Genomic DNA, 22,007 nt, shown 5'->3' on the forward strand with positions numbered 1-22,007 from the left:
TCCCAGAATCTTGAATTGTTCTAACAGCGTGCTTCTTTTGTAGTCTCTCCTGCTGACATCGTTCGTCCCGATGTGGATCACTACAGCGGTCTCTTCTGTCTCCGCCCCTTCCAGGATCATTCCAATTTTGTCCACGATGTCCTTGGTTCTTGCTCCCGGAAGGCAGGTCACCAGTCGGTCCTCTCTCCCTCCTGCTATGTGGCTGTCCACATGCCTAAGGATCGAGTCTCCCACTAGGATCGCTGACTTTCCTTTCTTCAATTTTCGCTTCGGTCTCAGGTCAATGTCCTCAATGCCTCTGACGCGGTGGGGGTGGGCGGAGCGTGCTCTCGCCGCTTTCCCGAGTCCTGTGCTTCTTCCTGCCTCCTTCCCCTGTGCAGAACTCTGTGTCTCCGACTCTCCCTCTCTCAGTCAGGCTACCAGAGCACGCTGCCTTCTTCTCCTTTGCTCTGGCGACCTAATTCAGCGCTCGCCGCGTTGGCTCCGCCCCCTTTCAAGGGGGAGTCCGACGCTGCCTCTGACGCGGTGGGGGTGGGCGGAGCGTACTCTCGCCGCTTCCCCGAGTCCTGTGTTTCTTCCTGCCTCCTTCCCCTGTGCAGAACTCTGTGTCTCCGACTCTCCCTCTCTCAGTCAGGCTACCAGAGCACGCTGCCTTCTTCTCCTTTGCTCTGGCGACCCGATTCAGCGCTCGCCGCGTTGGCTCCGCCCCCTTTCAAGGGGGAGTCCAACGCTGCCTCTGACGCAGTGGGGGTGGGCGGAGCGTACTCTCGCCGCTTCCCCGAGTCCTGTGCTTCTTCCTGTCTCCTTCCCCTGTGCAGAACTCTGTGTCTCCAACTCTCCCTCTCTCAGTCAGGCTACCAGAGCACGCTGCCTTCTTCTCCTTTGCTCTGGCGACCTAATTCAGCGCTCGCCGCGTTGGCTCCGCCCCCTTTCAAGGGGGAGTCCGACGCTGCCTCTGACGCGGTGGGGGTGGGCGGAGCGTACTCTCGCCGCTTCCCCGAGTCCTGTGTTTCTTCCTGCCTCCTTCCCCTGTGCAGAACTCTGTGTCTCCGACTCTCCCTCTCTCAGTCAGGCTACCAGAGCACACTGCCTTCTTCTCCTTTGCTCTGGCGACCCGATTCAGCGCTCGCCGCGTTGGCTCCGCCCCCTTTCAAGGGGGAGTCCGACGCTGCCTCTGACGCAGTGGGGGTGGGCGGAGCGTACTCTCGCCGCTTCCCCGAGTCCTGTGCTTCTTCCTGTCTCCTTCCCCTGTGCAGAACTCTGTGTCTCCGACTCTCCCTCTCTCAGTCAGGCTACCAGAGCACGCTGCCTTCTTCTCCTTTGCTCTGGCGACCCGATTCCATGTAGAACTCAGCCTTCCAAAACAGAAAAAAAGTTTCCTTGTTCTTTCCAACCCAAACCTCTTACACTTAGGTGATTTAATCAAACAAAATGGCCCCCAGTGCCTGAGGTAAGATAGGCCAGAGGAGCGACATCTTCTGCTGTGAAAGGAACAAGAAATATTCATAGTAATCTCACCTCTTTTTTGAAGCATCAGCATCAGCGAGGTATGTAGTACGTGATCAAAGCTGTTGCCATCTGCTGGTCCATGCGGTCAAAATCTGTTGGCTTTTATTACTGTGTGAGATAACTAGTGTATATGTATCGACAGTGGAAGAACAAGGACAAAGAGCGTTATTTGCATGGACTGTCATACATTCACTTTGAGGCACAGAACATCCTAATGCTAAAGTTGCCGTCTCTTTTCTGGCTGCTCATTCCATGTAGTGACGAAAAACTTTTTAAAATAAAGACATCATCACACTTTTGATTTGTTTGTGATTTTATTTGCATTGGCATTCTCTTTTTAACCAACCTGACATTTGGGGGCTCCTTTCACAAAGGCGCGCTGGCGGGGTTAACACGCGCGACTTTTCATCACGCGCTAACCCCCGCGCTGGCCAAAAACTACCGCCTGCTCAAGAGGAGGCGGTAGCGGCTAGCGCGTCCAGCGGTATAACGCGCGCTATTACGCGCGTTAAACTGCTAGCGTGCCTTTGTAAAAGGAGCCCTTGATTTTGATAATCTGGCTTTACATTCTGAGAAAACCATGAATGGATGTGCATTTCCATCTTTGAGCTGACAGAAGAAAGAATCCTTCAGCCTTTTATGCAACCTGTTCCAGAGCTAAACCAGTATGGGCTACATTTTTTAAGGAATTAACCCCCCCCCCCTTTTATCAAGCCGCGCTAGGGTTTGTTTGTTTTTTTTAGCGCCGGCTGCTGCAGTAAAAGCTCAGACATTTGTAGATGTCCTATGAGCGTTGGAGCTTGTAGCACAGCGGTCGATGATAAAAAATCCCCTATCCTGGCTTGATAAAAGGGAGCTTTAATTTGTTGTAACCAAATATTTTTTTATATAAGACATCAAAAATATAATATATCACAGCAATGTTCAAGGCACCTACTTGGTATCAGCAACGAATATTCAGAATTTTGGACTGCTTAGCTGAATTGGCCACAGCCATTTATTTATGGGAATTGTTGGGTTAAGTGCAAATTGATTCCAGGGATCATGTTTAGATATTTTGTACTTTGTGTGTGTGTAAAGGGGGGGGGGGGGGGATTTTCCACATAATATTTAATTAGCTAGCCAAACACCCTTGAGAACTTTCCTAATACCTCCTATATTCTCTGCCTATGTCCTTTTTGAACCACCAAAGAACACTGTATATAAATTTTTCTATTGTGTCTTGCACTTTGAAGCCTTTCTGACACTTAAAGCTTTCTAGATTTATAACACAGACACATCATCACTTGTGAATACCATTTTGGCCTTTAACCTCAGTTTTTGAGGCCATCCACCTCTTGGCATCTCTGGTTTGTACCTAAAGTAGTGGAGAATTACAGTGACTTGCTCAGCTTCCCCAGCTGTCATCCGGTGCTCTAACCTGCAGGCCACTCTGATCAAAATACGTGCTAGCACGGAGTTCATGCTCACTCGAAACCAGAACTAGGCCCTGCAGTTTTCCCCATGCCAAGTAAGAGAGAAGGTTGCTTTGGGGAGAGGGGGGAGCCATGAATAAAGCTGCCCCCTCCTAAGCCAAAGACATACACAGAGATAGTACAATGATACAGGGAGTCCCCAGGTTAAGAACAAGTTACGTTTTTAAAACGGTTCTTAAGTCGGCTTTGTATGTAGCTCAGAACTTGTAGATTTTAAGATACTTGCTGTTTTCCTCTGCTCCCAGCTGACAAAAGGGTCAACTGTCCCCACCGGTGTTCCCTCTAAGATACAGCATGCACAATTACACACTGTTCTTAATGTGGCCCTGCATCATTCCTGAATCTGCTGCAGAAGTGTAGGAGTCTATGCCACTGGAAATACTGCTCAGTGAAATCGAATGAAGCTGCGACCGTGAGTCGTACTTAAGTCAGGCGTATGTAACTCGGGGACTGCCTGTACATACACAGAGGGGTTGGAAAGAATTCCATAAGCCTTGCTCTACATGTTTTTCCCATTTGTTAAATATACCAAGACACATCTGCAACCGCATCTGCTGAGTAGTCCTAAGAGGATTTTTAAGGATTTCTTTCCGTAGCCACAGAGGAGAATCAGTCTTTTGCTCTGAGTATGTTCTGTACAAGGTTTACTAAGACATTTGACAGTTCATCTACTCCATAATGAACTCTGAAACTAATCAGATATTACCCTTGGTAGCCAATTTTATTAAATACAGGAAGGTGACAGCCCAGCTCTGTGGATGTGGACTTAGAAGGTAATCGCAAAGCTAGAAACTTATAGACAGTTGTACTTCTCCTTTCTGAAGTCATCTTTTAACAAAAATTCATCTCTGGTGATGGACCACAACAAACACTTGAAGTAACTTGTCCTCAGGCCTTTGCCTCCTGCTTCATTTCAGAGGTGGCACAACATAAAAACCACAAGTTCACAGTTTCAGAGAAAGGCGCAACTCAGAAATCCTCATCCCAGCCTGAGAATTCATCTTCCTCTGCTGACAAGTCCATGGAATACCGCTTAAAATTCACATATGGAGAGCCCTATAAAGGAGGAAAAATCATGACATATCAGAAAGAAATAGCTAAAGTGAATGAGACAAATCAGCATGATATACTGTATTTTTCGTACCATATGACACACCTGACCATAAGACGCACCCTTATTTCCACTCACTTTTGGGGGGAAAAAATGTGTCTTATGGAGCGAAAAATACAGTACCTTTATACTAATCTTAAAAAGGCTCAGTTCATTTGTACACTATGAAGTATAAGGTAAGTGTAAAATCTTTTTTTTCCCCTTTCTTTTTTAGAATGTGTTTCTCAAACCTGACCCATTGACTCTATAGCTAGGCAGATTTTCAGGATATCCATTATATGCCTGCTTCTCAAAGTAGACAATTTCTCTCATATACTATATATTAACTTTGAAGATCCTGAATAAATCAATTTTTTTGTCTAAAGGGGTAAACCAAGGCAGGCTTAGGGATGCTCTGCTTTAGAGACATGGGAGGCCTACACGACAAATAATGAAATGTTTGTGCAAGTACACTGAACCCTGGAATACTATTTAAAAATATAGTAATTATAGTTTCCTAAAATTATTTACATTAAGTGAAAGTGCATTTATTTTAAGAAAACACTTTCACAAGAAAAATGCACAATGTCTGATGGATATAAACGGTGACAGGTCAAAAGTGCACAAGACAATCGCGCGCGGACAAAAACGCGAAGACAACTCAGCGCAATGACAATCGCGCTCACAGACTATTGCGCTAAAGACAATTGCGCGCAACTATATCTCCGCGCAAGACAATTGAGCGCAGCGATAACTGAGCGCGAGACAATTTAGCACAAGATTGTCTTGCGCGCAATTGTCTATGAACCGGATATAAACGGCACAGCTCAGGCTTAATTACAATGTGCAGTTTGAAAAAAAACGGAGGAAAAAGCCTCAGACTAGGGCCCTCCCACCGCCACAAAAGGTGGTTAGGCGTTAACCTCATCGGCAAAAAAACCTCCATTTCACTGCAAGGAAAAAAAGCCTTATGCGGTGCTATTTGTGCTTTACTTGAAGAAAATATTGAAAGATAGAAAAAATGACTTTCAACTTATCTTCTGTTGATCGGTACACCAACGGTGGCCAGCGTTTCACAAGTCTGCTGCCTCAGGGTGTAACGTATCCGATCAGGCTTCAAATAGGACGCCAAAATGCATCTCCCAGGAGACGGTAGAAGCTAGTGCACGCGGCATTTTAGCGCACGCTATCCTGCGCATTGAAGCCCTAGCGCGTCTTTGTAAAAGGAGCCCTTAGTGTCACTGATCATAAAATTTTATGAATTTCCAGGACAAACACAAAAACATTGACCTTTGTACTGTGCACATTACATTTTCACTAAACATTATGCAAGATATGTCAAACTTGTGTAGCCCTTTCAGGACCAAGGGACATATTTGTCCCATAACTTTAAAATCCTATAAATTTTGATTGGGATAGTCTACGGTTCTAAATTTGATATGTACGGATTCCATATGATACTGCCTTTATGTAAACAAACTGGTTCCGACATTCATTCATTAGCGTCGTTGCCAGATTGACGAGAAGATTCACTTGCCACACTGTCCATAAGCCAGAAGTGTGATTTAAAAAAAAAAAAATAATGATATTTCACAAAAAAAATCTATTTTTTGGCATCTGCAAGCCCTTTTTACCATAAAAATGTCGTCAAAACCACAAAAATTGGCCTACGATCCTTATGGTCCTGAAAGGGTTAAGACAACTAGATCCTGATCACAAGGGATATGATTTTGATGATACCGAGCCCCTCTTTTACGAAACTTTGATAGCAGTTTTTAGCGGAGGGAGTTGCACTGAATGGCCAACACTGCTCCCAACGGTTCACAGTCATAAGCGTGCCGGACAAACAGGCGCCGACAAATTGGAGCGGACAATTGAGCGCATGACATCAGTGCGCTGCACAAAAACCTTATTTTAAAGGGCTCCGATGGGGGGGATGTGGGGAACCCCCCCCCCACTTTACTAAATACTGTTCGCGCTGCCCTTGGGGGGTGGTTTGGGGGGTTTGTAATCCCCCCCATTATAGAGGAAACTTAACTTTTTCCCTATTTTTTAGGGGAAAAGTTAAGTTACACCCCCCACACACCCCCAACACGGCAGTGTGAACAGTATTCAGTAAAGGGGGGTTCCCCCCTACATTCCCCCGTCGGAGCCCTTTAAAATAAGGTTTTTGTGCAACGCGCTATCTTGCGCTCAATTGTCCGCTCCAATTTGTCGGTGCCCGTTTGTCTGGCGCGCTTATGACCCGTCACCGCTCCCGACACTCATAGGAACTCAATGAGCATCGGGAGCAGCACAGGCCATTCAGCACGGCTCCCCGCGCTATAAACTGCTATTGAAGTTTCGTAAAAGGGGGCCTAAGTTTGATTGCTGTGATGCATTCAAGTAGGTATTTTGTGTAGGTCTGCTATTCTTTCACTTGTGTCTTTTTGAGTGCTAAATTGCCCTTCAATTATGATGTATAGGGAAGAAATTTTTTTTTCAGATAACACTTAGCACTTAATTCTTTTATAGGCAGGATGACCTCAAGTGCTCACGGCTGTCTGACTGTGGACCTAGTCCTGTCTAAGCAGCCTCTTGTGAGCTATCATTAGTCACACGTGCCTTATAATTTATTCAATATTATTTCTTTTTATATTTTTCTTAATTTTATTTGATGATCTTTTTGGTTGATATGATAGTGATATGCCAAGTATTAGTCACTGTATGGTATTAAAACTCATATTAATCAGTATTTAAGCACTTGGGGCTCCTTTTACTAAGCTGCGTTAGGGCTTTAATGCGCGGAATAGCGCCCGCTACGTTGCCGCGCACGCTAGACCTTAACGCCAGCATTGAGCTGGCGTTAGTTCTAGCCGCGTAGCGCGCAGTAATTTCCTGGGTGCGCTAAAAACGCTAGCGCACCTTGGTAAAAGGAACCCTCAGACGTTACGAAGCCTAATGTGTACTTAGCCTTTTGGTCCCAACGTTGTGATAATACTTGCAACTCCCAGCTGTATAGCCTGACAGTGGAGATAACTCAGCTAGTGCTCTCGGCTCCTGGCTGGGTTACTATTGCTCATGTTCTGCTCAGCCGGTCCCAGTTTTCTTTTTTAATTTTTGCTTTCAAAGAGCTTTTTAAAGATGATGACAAATTTGTGGACAGATGGAATAGGGGTACTTAATAAATGTTCCTTTGACCTAAAGCTACTCATGAAGGTCTACGAAGATTGGGAGAAAGAAGTGTGTGTGATGAGGAGTTCTTCTAAGAGTTACAAGTTTCAAGTTTAATAAGATTTGTTATCTACGCAAAATCATGTATTTCAATGCGTATTACAGTTTTCCAATAGATACAATAAAAAAGGGTAGACAAAATATGACATTATATACAGATTAAATCTATTCTCACACAAACTGATACATAAAGGGTAAATGGGGTGGATTACAATCTTTAATTAAAAAAAGGAACATTTAGGGAGGAACATGAAGGATGGGATCACATAAAATTCATTAAGATCTGGGAATTTTATGTTTGGGAAGTTAAGCTGTGTATATATTGAATGCATCTTTATATAGAAAGCTTTTTAAAGAACGCTTGAATTTTTCCAAAGATGATTCATTACGTAGGTACAGTGGTAAGTTGTTCCACAACCGAGGAGCTATGACTGAAAAAATTGTAGATCTCCTGGTCCCTATTCTTTTTAGAGAGGGAATAGTTAGTAGATTTTGTTGTATCGATCTCAGAGCTCTTTGAAAGCGAAAATTGTACAAGAAAATTGGGACCTAGTCAAAATACATCCTGTTGTCAATAAAAAGGAACTGAGAACAGCTTTTTCTAGAGAAAAACACTTAAAGGAAATATTGTGCCCTTCTACCTGTTCAAAATATTTTATTGATTTTATAAGTATAAAACAAACAGCAAAAGGCTTCCGGAAAAGCCCACCAAGAAAAGAAGTGACAGCTCCTTTCAAGTACATCACATCACAATAAGATAATATACATCAGAACACTGGGTCATTTTCGATGCAGTACGTGTAACATTTGTGAAGCTCCTACACAACTGAAGGAATTTATTAACCCAGCAGAGGGCACTAGCTATACTTTAAAACAATTTTTCTAACTGTAAAACTGTAAAACTACTATTAATTATTTCTGTAGTGCTACCAGATTCACGCAACGCTGCAAAGAGTCGCGAAGAGTAAGAAAAGAGTCCCTGCTCGAAAGAGCTTACAATCTAAACAGGCAAGACAGACAAACAGGATGTCACGGACGCCGTTAAGGGGAACGGTTAATCAGCGGGCTGGGTTCATCTTTGCCTCTGCCAGAAAGTATAACATCAAGGAGTTTATGCATCAGGATAACATAACAATCAGCTTATATACCGCAGGACCGTGAAGTTTTACGCGGTGTCACAAACCCTCTGCAGCGGCGGGCTGTCGTGTGACAAACGCAAGGATTCTGGCGTGTCCCCTCTAACCAGGGGTACCTTCAGGACTTTTCAGGTGGCTCTAGGCGACCGCCTAGGCCTATGAGAGACAAGGCAAGCAAAGAGTTTCCAAATATCACCAGTGAAACCAAGTTCTTCAAATAGGAATACAGTGGTGCCTCACACAACGAACTTAATTCGTTCCAGGAGCAAGTTTGTTATGCGAAAAGTTCGTTATGTGAAACGCGTTTTCCCATAACAATACATGTTAAAAAAAATAATTCGTTCTGCAGCATAAAATATGCTAAGATGACATAAAAAAAGATAAATTTGTCAAAATGGTGAAAATGGTGGTCTTGCTGAGGCCAAACTCTTTGACGAGGTCACACTGTTTTACCCCACATTCACTCCTTCTAATTATTTCCCGTTTCATTTCAACAGAAATCACCTTCCTGCTTTTTTTAGAAGCCACGATATATAAAAAATATTGAGTTTATCTTAAAAGGACGATTGTATACAGTGAGAGAGGGCAGTTAAGCGCAGTGACTAACGATTGCCTGCAGTGCCTGCGCGGAAGGATGCAATACATCGGCAGCTCGGGCGACTTCGTTGTGTGAAACGAAGTTCGTTGTGTGAAAAGAAGTTCGTTGTGTGAAACGAAGTTCGTTGTGTGAAGTTCGTTGTGTGAAACGAAGTTCGTTGTGTGAATCAAGACATGAAGTTCGTTGTGTGCAGCGTTCGTTGTGCGAGGCGTTCGTTATGCGAGGCACCACTGTATGATGTTTATTCTGACCAGGTGGTCAAAAAGATGTAACATAAAATAAAGAACACTTTTGCATGTTTTCCAAAATAAAGTTAATTGCAAAAATAAAGCTTTAACAAAACAGCAACTTCCTGTAGTTGGTTATTCCTGGAATCATGTGCTCTGACTCAGGATTGCTTTACCCTGGTGTTCACTCATAATTCAAACTTTCTCTCCGTATTAATATCAGAGGCATGTAACAGCAGATTTCAGCAGCCAAATAAAGTTTGAAATAAACCTTTGCTGTAAATCCAAATTAAACCAAACTCTTTAGGCAATATAGCTACAGCACACTCTTGCAACAGTTCAGCTTTTCCCTCAGCTCCCTCGTGCAGGCAAAACACACAGCTGAGAGAGATAAGCTAATTAGCTCCTCAGGAACGGGAGCCACGGCAGGATTTTCCAAAGTTCAAAACACCAACTTAAAGGTTCTATCTTGAGCTTCTTGTTCCCAAACTTGACTCTAAACCAATCCAATAGTTTAGTATTCAGGTAAATATTATTCTTAAACTCAAAAATACTCATAAAGCCCAAACATATAACACATTCTTCAGGCTTGGTTTGCACAGCAGGAAAAACATAGGCAAAAGGAAAAAAAACACACAAATTTTTCCCAGTTACTCACTCCCTTCATTCAGTGTTCATACATTCTGTCTGGCTCTCTAGCATAGGGCCAGCTACTTGTACCTCCATGCTCTCCACACCATCTGGAATCTGGAAGTTTGAAGTGAGGAGGATTTCTTCCAAATCCTGCATGGGCCAATCTGGCACGGTTGTCTCTCCTGCTCTGCTCCACAGCTCCTCACCTGCCTTGGGCTGTGAGAGTGACTCACCCTGGTCACTCGCTCCTCCTCCTCCTCCTTGCTGCTTGTCTCAGCCTGCTTTTAAACAGCTCAGAGCCAATCCCCTTCAGCCTGTAGTGGGGGATGGGCTTTGGCTCTAAAGCAGCTTTTCTCTGCCTGGGTTTATCTAATGCAGCTATATTCCTTGTGGCTTCTCTAACTGCCCTAAAGCCCAGAGGCTGCTGTTGCCAGTCTGCCTGCCTCTGCTCTAGATCACTACTGCTCTGATCATAGGGGCAAGGGAGGTCAGCCTCAAGTTGAGCGCCAGAATCAATCTGATCAGCTCTTCTGCACCCGATCCTATTAGGGACCGAACTAGTGCTGGTGCTGGGTTTGTCACAGCGGTTAACAAAAATTTACTAAAAAGATATACAATTGAATAGAATCAAGATTAAGGGCTCCTTTTACGACGGTGCACTAGCGTTTTTAGCGCACGCACATGATTAGCGCGTGCTATAGTGCGTGCTAGCTGAAAAACTACCGCCTGCTTAAAAGGAGGCGGTAGCGGCTAGCGCATGTGGCATTTTGATGCATGCTAAGCGCACACTAAAACCGCTAGCGCACCTTTGTAAAAGGAGCTCTAAATGACCAGATAATTACAACTAAACAAAAAAAGTTACTGAAATTTTAATATCCATGTGTAGGCAAATTAATTACCCGAGTATTCGGAGAACAAATATGTTTTTAAATTTCTCCTAAATTCTTCATAGAAATTAGAGGATATTGTCAGATGAGGGAACACAAATCAAATTTGGAAAACAATAGAAATAATGTGCAGTAAAATCTTGATTTGCGAGCATAATCCATTCCAAAGACACGCTTGTAATCCAAAACAAATTTCCCCATATAAGACGATTTGTTCCACAACCCACAAACTTTAATACAAAATACTGTATTCGTATTGTAAGACTTTGCTCGTTTCGAACATTCGCTATATTTCTGCAGTGTTGGAGAGTGAAGCTCAACTGTGATGATGTGATATGTGTATACTGTATGTACTTGTATTGCAATATCATGCTTGTTTATCAAGTTAAAATTTAACAAAATGTTTTGCTTGTCCTGCAAAACACTTGCATACCAAGTTACTTGCAATCCAAAGTTTTACTGTACCTTTTGGGTTTATATTGCAAAGACAATTCACACAGTTTTTCAAGTCTGAGATGTTTTGTGATTGGCATTCAGCCGAGTAAGAATGCTTAAGCAGAAAGAAGCACGCTGGATCTTTGCATTAAAATCAGATGAAAAATTTTTTTTTTTCAATTCAACTTAAGATTTTCAATTTATTTAAGTTAAATTAAGAATTATCTAGTTTGTAAAAAGCCATCAGTCTATTGTCTGAACATAAGAACATAAGTATTGCCCCTGTCGGGTCAGACCAGAGGTCCATCTTGCCCGGCAGTCCGCTCACACGGCGGCCCCTCAGGTCCATGACCTGATAGTGCTCATAACCTAAAACTCTCTTACCCTTTTCGCTTAATGTCCTGTAAAGTAACCCTCTATCTGTACCCTGCAATCCCCTTCGCTTCCAGGAAGTCACCCAGTCCTTTTTGAACCCCATTATTGTACTCTGTCCTGTCACCTCACTTGGAAGCGCGCTCCAGGTATCCACCACCCTCTGAGTGAAGAAGAACTTCCTTGCATTCGTTTTGAATCTGTCCCCACTCAGTTTTTCTGAATGACCTCTTGTTTTTGTTGTCCCCGCTAGTCTGAAGAATCTGCCCCTCTCCACCTTCTCTATGCCTTTCATGATTTTATACGTCTGTATCATGTCTCCTCTCAGTCTCCACTTTTCCAGGGTAAAGAACCCCAGTTTGTCTAACCCAGTGGTCTCAAACACGTGGCCCGGAGGCCACATGCGGCCTGCCAGGTACTATTTTGAGGCCCTCGGTATGTTTATCATAATCACAAAAGTAAAATGAAACAGTTTCTTGATCATATGTCTCTTTAGCTATAAATGACAATATTACTATTAAGACTTAGCCAAAAGGAAAGATTTATAAACTATAAAGAGTTTTACCTCATGCAAAATTGTCATTTCTTTAATAAGATATTAACTCTTTTTTTTCTGAGGCCCTCCAAGTACCTACAAATCCAAAATGTGGCCCTGCAAAGGGTTGGAGTTTTTGAGTCCACTGGTCTAACCTTTCGGCATATGAAAGGTTCTCCATTCCCTTTATCATCAGAGGCCACCTCAAATACACACGGATTCCCTTACCGGTACACTGAGAAAGTGGCTCTTACCTTTTTTATTAGCCATGCAGTAGGAGCACTGAGTTGATGTGCTGCTAATTTTTCCCACTTAATCTTATGAAACCATCTGGGGAGTAAGAGAGAGACATTATTCAGAGTGTGAAATAAAAATGATGTGGCCAGTGTTCAGCCCACTACGGTTAAAATTACATCAAATTTGCAATTTTCATTTTTGCTTCTAGCGCACCGGCGAGTAGCAGCTTCACAGGATTTTCACTCAATTGTCCTCCTACGGACAGGTTTTTATTCAGTTCTCTGCGTTGATATACTTCTACATCCTGGACCCCTGACGAAGGAGTGTTTTCCGAAACACGGACCGTGTTAGGTCCTATGTACTGAAAATCAAAATCTAAATAGGTTGGAGAAAAAAATCTATAAACTTAATTCACAATTTAAACAATATAACTCATAAAGTGAATTTATATATTGAATAATGATTATAAATCATTAAAAATAATTTTAATTTTAATTTTAAGAGTGCTCAGTGTGATATCTTATTCAAAACCAGCAGATTATGAGAATACAGATATATAATCCTTACATCATTGCACTCACCTCCCTACCAGCCCTAGTTAATTCAAGCAAACTTGTAATCAAAAATGTAGATAGATGAATACTTAGCTGAATTCACTGGATGTCAATCCGGTTGAAAAATATTGTAAAGTTCACCATTCATGAATAAGTTTGCTCAGAAAAGTTTTTTATCTTTAAAGGCTGATCATTGATGATAGTTGATTTGATGCAATGAATTATTCCATGTTGTTACTCCGTGTTGTTAAAGCTGGTTAAGAAATAATGTTGAATATAGTGAGCCTTCACCACAACCACAAAATCCAAATAGCAAATCAACATGTGGCTAAAACATCTTAATCTAAAAACTCAAGCTGAGTGTCCGACATTTCCTCAACACCGATCGTGTTTCGCCAAGAATAGCGTCATCAGGAAGAAAAAACTAAAAATAAAACAAAGAATATGTTGTAGTTGTTGAATATCAAAAAATATTTTGATTTAATTTCTAAAAAGTTAGTAATAAGTTACCTTCGGGTCTCCCAAAAGAACGAACACGCCGTCTGGGATGTTTCAACAAATGAGCCGAATCAACGTGTGACGTACAAACGTCGCATCTTTTTAGAAATTATTTTCAAAATATTTTTTGATATTCAACAACTACAACATATTCTTTGTTTTATTTTTAGTTTTTTCTTCCTGATGACGCTATTCTTGGCGAAACACGATCGGTGTTGAGGAAATGTCGGACACTCAGCTTGAGTTTTTAGATTAAGATGTTTTAGCCACACGTTGATTTGCTATTTGGATTTTGTGGTTGTGGTGAAGGCTCACTATATTCAACATTATTTCTTAACCAGCTTTAACAACACGGAGTAACAACATGGAATAATTCATTGCATCAAATCAACTATCATCAATGATCAGCCTTTAAAGATAAAAAACTTTTCTGAGCAAACTTATTCATGAATGGTGAACTTTACAATATTTTTCAACCGGATTGACATCCAGTGAATTCAGCTAAGTATTCATCTATCTACATTTTTGATTACAAGTTTGCTTGAATTAACTAGGGCTGGTAGGGAGGTGAGTGCAATGATGTAAGGATTATATATCTGTATTCTCATAATCTGCTGGTTTTGAATAAGATATCACACTGAGCACTCTTAAAATTAAAATTAAAATTATTTTTAAAGGTCCTATGTACTCACACAAGAGGGCCATTTGTTTGAAAAGGAGGAGTGGAGGAGTGTGTGGCGCAGTGGTTGGAGCTACAGCCTCAGCACCCTGGGGTTGTGGGTTCAAACCCTGCACTGCTCCTTGTGACCCTGGGCAAGTCACTCAGTCCTCCATAGCCCCAGGTACGTTAGCTAGATTGTGAGCCCACCAGGACAGAGAGGGAAAACGCTTGAGTACCTGATTGTAAAACCACTTAGATAACCTTGATAGGCGGTATATAAAATCCTAATAAACTTGAAAAGCTACACTGCATCTCCTTTAATAAAAATAAGACTTTTATACCTTGTACATCGGTTCTGCAGTATTTTGTTTTTGTTTTATCAAATTTGAAGCGCCAGCATCCGGATACCGGTCTGGGCTGAATACCATGTTTCAGCACACACTAGTGGCAATACTGAGAGAACAATATTCAAATAGTCATCTGGATAGCTAATGGGATAAAGTGAGAATACTCATTGCTATCCTAGCTTCATCAAGTTAGCAGTCTGAAAATTTCAGCTAAGAAGATAACTTCTGGCTCTGCCTAAGCTCCGCTTATGTAGGGTTGCCAGATTTTCCAGTTGGAAAATCCGGACTCCTACACCCACCCCCAGTCCCACCCTAGCCCCACCCCCCTACTGCCTGCTCTTGTCGAGCAGGGAGGAAGTCTACGCATGCATGATGCCAGGCGATGATGTAACCGTGTGATGTCATCATTTGGCATCAGCGCATTTGCGGACTTCCTCCCTGCCCGATGCGATTTGAGGAGGCTTTTCAAAACCTGGACAAAGTGCCGGGTTTTGAAAAGCCGTCCGGACCCCTGGATATGTCCTCGAAAAGGAGGACATGTCCAGGGATATCCAGACGTCTGGTAACCCTACGCTCATGGATGGTTCATAGGCAAAATCGCGCAAGACAACGGCGCGCCAACAACTGAGCGCAGACAACTGAGCGCAAGGTTGACGGCGCGCCGAAGAAAAGCACTATTTGAAAGGGTTCCGAAGGGGGGTGTTGGTGGGGAACCCCCCTATTTTACTTAACAGACATCGTGCTGGCGTTGTGGGGGGGTTTGGGGGGTTGTAACCCCCCTCATTAAACTTGAAACCAAACTTTTTGCCTGTTTTTTAGGGGAAAAGTTCAGTTTTAAGTATAATGTGGGGGGTTACAACCCCCCAAACCCCCCACAATGCCAGCGCAATGTCTGTTAAGTAAAGTGGGGGGTTCCCCCCCCCACACCCCCCGTCGGAGCCCTTTAAAATAGTGCTTTTCTTCGGAGCGCCGTCAGCCTTGTGCTCAGTTGTCGGCGCGCCATTGTCTCGCGTGATTTAGTCCCGTCACCCTCATGGACCCTGGCCACCAAATATCCAGTTAGTAGTATCTGTTAACTGGAAAAGTGTTTTTGAGTTCCCTACACATATATGTAATCAAACAGACATGCTAAGACACATCAAGACATAATTTTCATCAGCTGGAAATTTAAAAAGCAAGCATTCCCACCTGGATTGAGCTCAATAACTTCATTTGAGCTCAAGAACTTTATTTGATGAGGGGCAAGAATTTAAGAGGCTGTTGTACAAACGATGCCAGACAGACATCCTTGTACCTACTTTCTTGGTGTTCATATTTTGGACATTTCATTTTGGAAAGTGGCTGTTCGCTTTGGACGTTTTCAGCGCAAGAACATTCTTCTCATATATCTTTGAACAGGAGATACTGGCATTTTCCCAGTTCACAAATAGCTGTGAGATGGACATTTTGGGGGGACATCATGAGCAGGATGGGTTTTTTTTCAAAAATTGCCCTCCACATGACTAGGGAGATGAAAGATTTGGTTTTCTTTTAAGTTTGTTCATTGTGATTTTATTGGAACCTGCCTAGAGCAATCAGATCTTCAATTAAGTTCAATCTGGAGGTTTCTATTTCCAGAACTGTTACAGGCTTGGCAGTACAAAACAGCAGAAGTAATCCATGCACCGAGGGTAGTTTTATAAAGTCACACTTAGGTACCCCCCTTTTAACACACATATTTTGTGTATATTTTATAAAGGCAAGAATGCGCCCACTTGACTTAAAAAGTACTACGAAGGGCCGCTGAAAAGTTCTCAGCCCAACGAAGAAGAGAATGATGTGGAGCCATGAAACTTACAAGTTATTCCACGCTTTTCTTGACACTTTTCATTTCAATGATATGAAGCGAAACGAAAAGTGTGGAATAACTTGTAAGCTTTATGGCTCCACGTCATTCTCTTCTTGGTTGGGCTGAGAACTTTTCAGCGGTCCCTTGTATTGTGATGTCATAATGCCTTATTCCACCAGTGCCTAAGAGCCAATCTCATCAGCGATGTCACAATGGCTTGGTTTCCCTCTACTTGTGCCCATTTCTTAGATACATTTGTCTCATTGAAGACAAAGTTTTATTTTATTTTTCTTTCCAGCTTAAGATTTATCTTTAATCTTATCTATTGTTTTGCCTTTTGTCTTTGTTTTGTTCTATTTCTATCATTTAAATTTCTCCAGAATTCTACTGTTCAACGGCTCCCCCTTCTGCTTCTATTCCTTTCTCTCCTCTCTTCTACCTTCCAAAGTATTTAGATCAATGCTGTCTTGTTAAAATGTTTATTTTATTTTTATTTTTCCTCTAACTCTACTTTTCACTTCTCTATTACCCTCCAGGTACTTTAGTTAGATTGTGAGCCTTCGGGACAGTAAGGGAATTTTTCAAGTACCTTTCTTATTTCTAATCTTAATGTATATTTTCTGTAAACCGCTTAGAACCTAACGGATGTAGCGGTATATAAGAAATAAATTACATTACATTACATTACATTGAAACAAAGTGTCAAGAAAAGTATGGCATAACTTGTGAGTTTTGTGGCTCCATATCATTCTCTTGGTTGGGCTGAGAACTTTTCAGCGGCCCCCTTGTAGTGTAGTTTATAAAAAGCTTATGTACAAGTAAGTGTCAGAATTTATTCCATCTCCAGAGCTGGTGTAAATGTTTCTGCATCCTAATATCCACTTCCACATAGATTCTTCCTAGTAGGAAAAATGTTGTACTCTACTGTACACTTTAACTCCTCGAGTAGTCTTACAGCCTGGACTTTCTTTCTCCTGGTCTCATTGAAAGCAACATGGGCTCCCATGTGCCTGAATAAAATAGACTGTTAGAACCAGCCTCTCAATAATTTATTTATTTATTTATTCATTCAGTTTTCTATACCATTCTCCCAAGGGAGCTCAGAACGGTTTACATTAATTTATTCAGGTACTCAATGGAAAAAGTGAAATACTGTACACAAATTTACACCTGCTCCAAAGTTGTAAATGTGTGTGTGTGGACTATCCGGATATTTTGTAAAATACTCACATCTACTGTAACTGTCTCCACTCTGCCTATTCTAGGCCTCAAGGAATACCTACACACTGAGCACGTGTATGCAGCTGCACAATTTTGCAAAAACCATTTTCTGTATGTAAGACTGATTTTACATGTATAAAATGCTTTAGAAATGTACCTCAGTATGAGTATGCTGATCTACTGGTGTAAATCTTCTCTTTAAACATGTAAATAGTACTTACAATTTCTAAAACTACTACATGTAAATGTCCTTTTAATTCAGATTTTACATAATGTTGCATTTCATTGAGATGTGTCAAAAAAGACAAAAAAACGGAAGGACTATATTACCACCTTTCTACCCTCAGTCCATGCTGTAAGTCTCTTCCTTTCCTATTTACTGTACATTATGTAGTGATATCCTATTTTAGAGTTTACATTTATTTTGGATATTACTGTTCCTTGGGCAAGCAATTAGGGTCACATATTTTGCCTATGTTTTATTTTTAATGTTGTATTTTAATGTATATGTATATTTATGCCCCTTTATAACCTGGTTTGGATTTTCTTAAAAGAAATTGGGGGCAAGGCGGAAGTGTGCCCAGGAAATGGAATCATTATATAAGTGAAATTATCTCATTACCTGTGTTTCTTGATACCTCGGATTCCATTTCTAGCATTCCCAAGTCTTCGACCTGGTCGATTCCTGGCAGTTCATTAAAAGAAAAAGATATTTGTCAAATCACTGATGAAGGGGGATCCTATGTTCTTTTCTTGCCGCTAACTGGAACGTAACGCTCAGCCTATGATGGGCTCAATGATTGGCAAAGACTACAGGCAAGGGAATATCAGCCCTCAGTTTGCGAGGGAAGAAAAAACCCTGTGAGAAATGATATATGGACAGGTTAGGGTTACCATATTTCGTGAAGTAAAAATCTGGACCCATGGCCATGCCCCCAGGACCGCCCATTTCTGCCCCGTTCCGCCCTCCTAGCCCCGCCCCCCAGGCAGCATCTGTGCATGCGCGAATGCAAGGCAATGATGTCACGCGCACATGCTCGTGCACGTGATATCCCCGCATTGTGTCCACGCATGCGCGGATGCCCCTTCCCGACACGATTTTGTCAGGAAGCTTTTCAAAACCCCACATGTCCTCAAAAGGAAGACATGTCCTGTGAAATCCGGACATCTGGTAACCCTAGGACAGGTACCAGTAACACTTCTATAATATCCACTCCCTCTCTGGTGCTAGTTGTCCTGATTCTTTGTTTTCAGGTCCTAAGGCTTTACTGATCATACACCTGACAAACCAGCAGCTCCATGAAAGAATTTAGCAAGGCTTCAGATTACATAGTCTATTGAGAGAAATTTTACGGAATGATAACAACACAATTTTTTAAAGGTTACCTCTAAGAGTCCATACTTACGAAACAGTGCTAGCGTTTTTTTAGCACAGAGAGCCGCGCTGAATGGCCCGCGCTGCTCCCGACGCTCATTGAGTTCCTATGAGCATCGGGAGCAGCTCGGGCCATTCAGCGCAACTCCCCACGCTAGAAACTGCTAGCGCAGTTTCATAGAAGAGGGGGGTGAATATGAATGAGATAAATTTGCATATAATGGAGGTAGTGCATGCAAATTTATTTCATGAGTATTCAGTAGGGTTGTCCCGAAAAACCTCAATGGCTTTAGGCAGCCTAAAGCACCTAAGTACTCGCTACGTCCTGCAATTCTGAGCGAGTTACAAAATACACTCATAATTTAAAACATACAAAAACAATCAACAGCATTCTAAAAACAGGCCACTATTAAATAACTACAGTACTTAGGTGCTTTAGGCTGCCTAAAGCCATTGGGGGTTTTCGGGACAACCCTACTGAATACTCATGAAATAAATTTGCATGCTCTACCTCCATTATATGCAAATTTATCTCATTCATATTCACCCCCCTCTTCTATGAAACCGCGCTAGCAATTTCTAGCACGGGAAGCCGCGCTGAATGGCCCGCACTGCTCCCGACGCTCATAGGAACTCAATGAGCATCGGGAGCAGTGCGGGCCATTCAGCGCGGCTCTCTGCACTAAAAACCGCTAGCGCTGTTTCGTAGAAGAGGAGGTTAGTGTTTGTATCCTGAAAATCAGACTGGTGTGCCCCAAGGACTGAATTAAGAACTCCTGACTTTCAGAATAGGCACCCATTTATAGAACTGTCCTCCAAATGGCATTGCGTAGGCAGTGAAGTGGCAGAGGCCGTTCAACACGGGGCGATGCCACTCTTGACCTAATCTTCAACGGACTAGGGGGGCCAGCAAAGGAAGTGGCGGTATTAGCCCCGCTAGGTAACAGCGATCACAACACGATCCAGTGCAGGCTTGAAATTGGATCATCAAAGGGGAAAAGAACCACAACGACAGCACTCAACTTCAAAAAAGGAAATTATGATGCCATGAGGGAAATGGTGGGAAAGAAACTCAAAGGCAACATAGGGAAGACGGAATCCGTAGAAAAAGCCTGGACCTTACTCAAGGGGACTGTGCACGAAGCGCAAAACCTATGCATTCCAAAGTTCAGAAAAGGGTGCAAAAAAAATAGAACAAAAAACCCAGTGTGGATAAGAGTCTTTCAGATGACATACCTGCAGAGTTTTGAGATGATGGAACATGCTGCCTCACTGACATACGTGGGAAAGTAGATCTCACCATCTAGGATCCTACTGTAAATCCTCTGGGGGTCCGAGCTACAGAAAGGTGGTCTAGGGGAAAGAGGTAAGAATGAATTATTCCTCAGTCCGAACTTGTGTCCTAGAAACAATATCTCACCCTTCTGGACAGGCATCCATCGATGTCTTTGTACTGTAGCTATGGCAAATTGTACCCGTTAACTATCACATATTTTAACCTGTAACACGCTCAGCTCGCCGGGGAAAACAGGATAGAAAATGAAATAATTTAATAAATAAATGTAGTACCTCGATGACTTTAGACACCAATATTATTGTCTCACAGGCCACAATGCTAGAGACCACTTAATGCAATGCATAAAGCTTTGCAAATTGCAATAAATTCCTAATTCGATAATGAGGCCAACAGTCGTAGGAGACACATGGACTTCTTGGTAGTGCAGCTAAAGCAGGAAAGGCTAGAGAAGGCAGCCTGAAGAAAGTAAAAAGTATTTCAATAAATGCACTCACCGTCCCACCAACAGTTCAAAGATCAAAATTCCTAGCATCCAGAAATCCACAGCAAAATCATGGCCCTCATTGAGCAGAATTTCAGGTGCCAGGTACTCTGGCGTGCCACAGAAGGAGTACGTCTTCTCTCCTTTCGGCAACAACTTTGCAAAACCAAAATCTACCTAAAGGTACACAAATTACAACCAAATTGCACTCTCATACACAACACCATTGAGCAACCTCTACCTATACACAGTGGCATAGTAAGGGGGTGCTGGGGGGGGCAGTCCGCCCCAGGCATGGTCTTCCTAAGGGTGCGGTACCCCCTTGACTTCCCCTCTACATTTTTTACTTCCCCGGTGCGAGGTTGCTGCTCATGTCAGCATCGGCGCTCTCTCTGACGTCATTTCCGGGACCCGCACCTAGGAAGTGATCTCAAAAGGCGAGCCAACACTGACGTGAGCATACTGCTCATGCCGAAGAAGTGAAAAAGATATGGGGAAAGGGAAGGGGGGGCGCATGCACAGCAGGTGGGGGTGGGGAAGAGGGCAAGGGAGGGGCACCACCACCTCGTGCGCCGCTCACCCTTAGTACGCCACTACCTATACATCCAAAAGCCGATAAGTGAAATCTATCCAAATGTATACAAATTAGAAACAAGATCTTCTCAAACATACATGAAGAGCTTGATTCACCAAAATTCATTTTGGCCTCCGGAAACTAAACCGTAGGATGTTTTCAAGTTTTGCCAAATAACAAATGTCATAGCAGGTTCCATTTATGAGATATTAAACACGATTTAAAAAAAAGAATTTTCTCTTTGTGTCGTCTGCGGACAATGTGGATTCTATAACAGTGGTTCCCAACCCTGTCCTGGGGGACCACCAGCCAGTCGGGCTTTGAGGATATCCCTAATGAATATGCATGAGAGAGATTTGCATATAATGGAAGTGACAGGTATGCAAATCTCTCTCATGCATATTCATTAGGGATATCCTCAAAGCCCGACTGGCTGGTGGTACCCCAGGACAGGGTTGGGAACCACTGTTCTATAACATAGGTGCTCACATTTACATGCAGATTTTGCACATAAATAATGGCACATAGACAGGTGAATGCCAAACTTCCACCTATGCACCAATCTGTAAATGCCCACCTAACTTACAGATTGTCTGGAGTCAATCTTCTGCTGATGATGATCAGCATTTTGCTGGCGCTGGTGCTGTACCTAGAAATTCAATGCTGGGCTACATCTGGGCACTGGCATTAGATTTGTGGGGTGGCGGAACTGGCTAAAGCACAGCCGGTTAAATGCGATATTTGGCACTTAACTGGCTACAGGGCACCACATATAGGTAGGACTGACTTTTATGCGGACCTGTTTAAGTGACCAAGTGCTGAAT

The 22,007-nt window shown here is 42.7% G+C and overlaps 1 protein-coding gene across 7 annotated transcripts in view; it reads right to left on the reverse strand.

Moving 5' to 3' along the window:
- Positions 1 to 1,854: 1,854 nt before the first annotated feature.
- LOC117358256 (cGMP-dependent protein kinase 2-like) overlaps positions 1,855 to 22,007 on the reverse strand; it is a 98,329-nt gene continuing 78,176 nt past the window's right edge. For all 7 annotated transcript variants that reach the window (XM_033939958.1, XM_033939964.1, XM_033939963.1 and 4 more), the window contains 5 exons: positions 20,623 to 20,786; positions 20,068 to 20,184; positions 18,079 to 18,141; positions 12,365 to 12,440; positions 1,855 to 4,040 (listed from right to left, as the gene is read on the reverse strand). In XM_033939958.1, coding sequence (XP_033795849.1) covers positions 3,954 to 4,040; positions 12,365 to 12,440; positions 18,079 to 18,141; positions 20,068 to 20,184; positions 20,623 to 20,786 — 507 coding nt within the window. In that variant the 3' untranslated portion in view covers positions 1,855 to 3,953. The remainder of the gene's footprint in view (positions 4,041 to 12,364; positions 12,441 to 18,078; positions 18,142 to 20,067; positions 20,185 to 20,622; positions 20,787 to 22,007) is intronic.

This window comes from Geotrypetes seraphini, chromosome 3 (assembly GCF_902459505.1).
Source record: "Geotrypetes seraphini chromosome 3, aGeoSer1.1, whole genome shotgun sequence".
Lineage (NCBI taxonomy): Eukaryota > Metazoa > Chordata > Amphibia > Gymnophiona > Dermophiidae > Geotrypetes > Geotrypetes seraphini.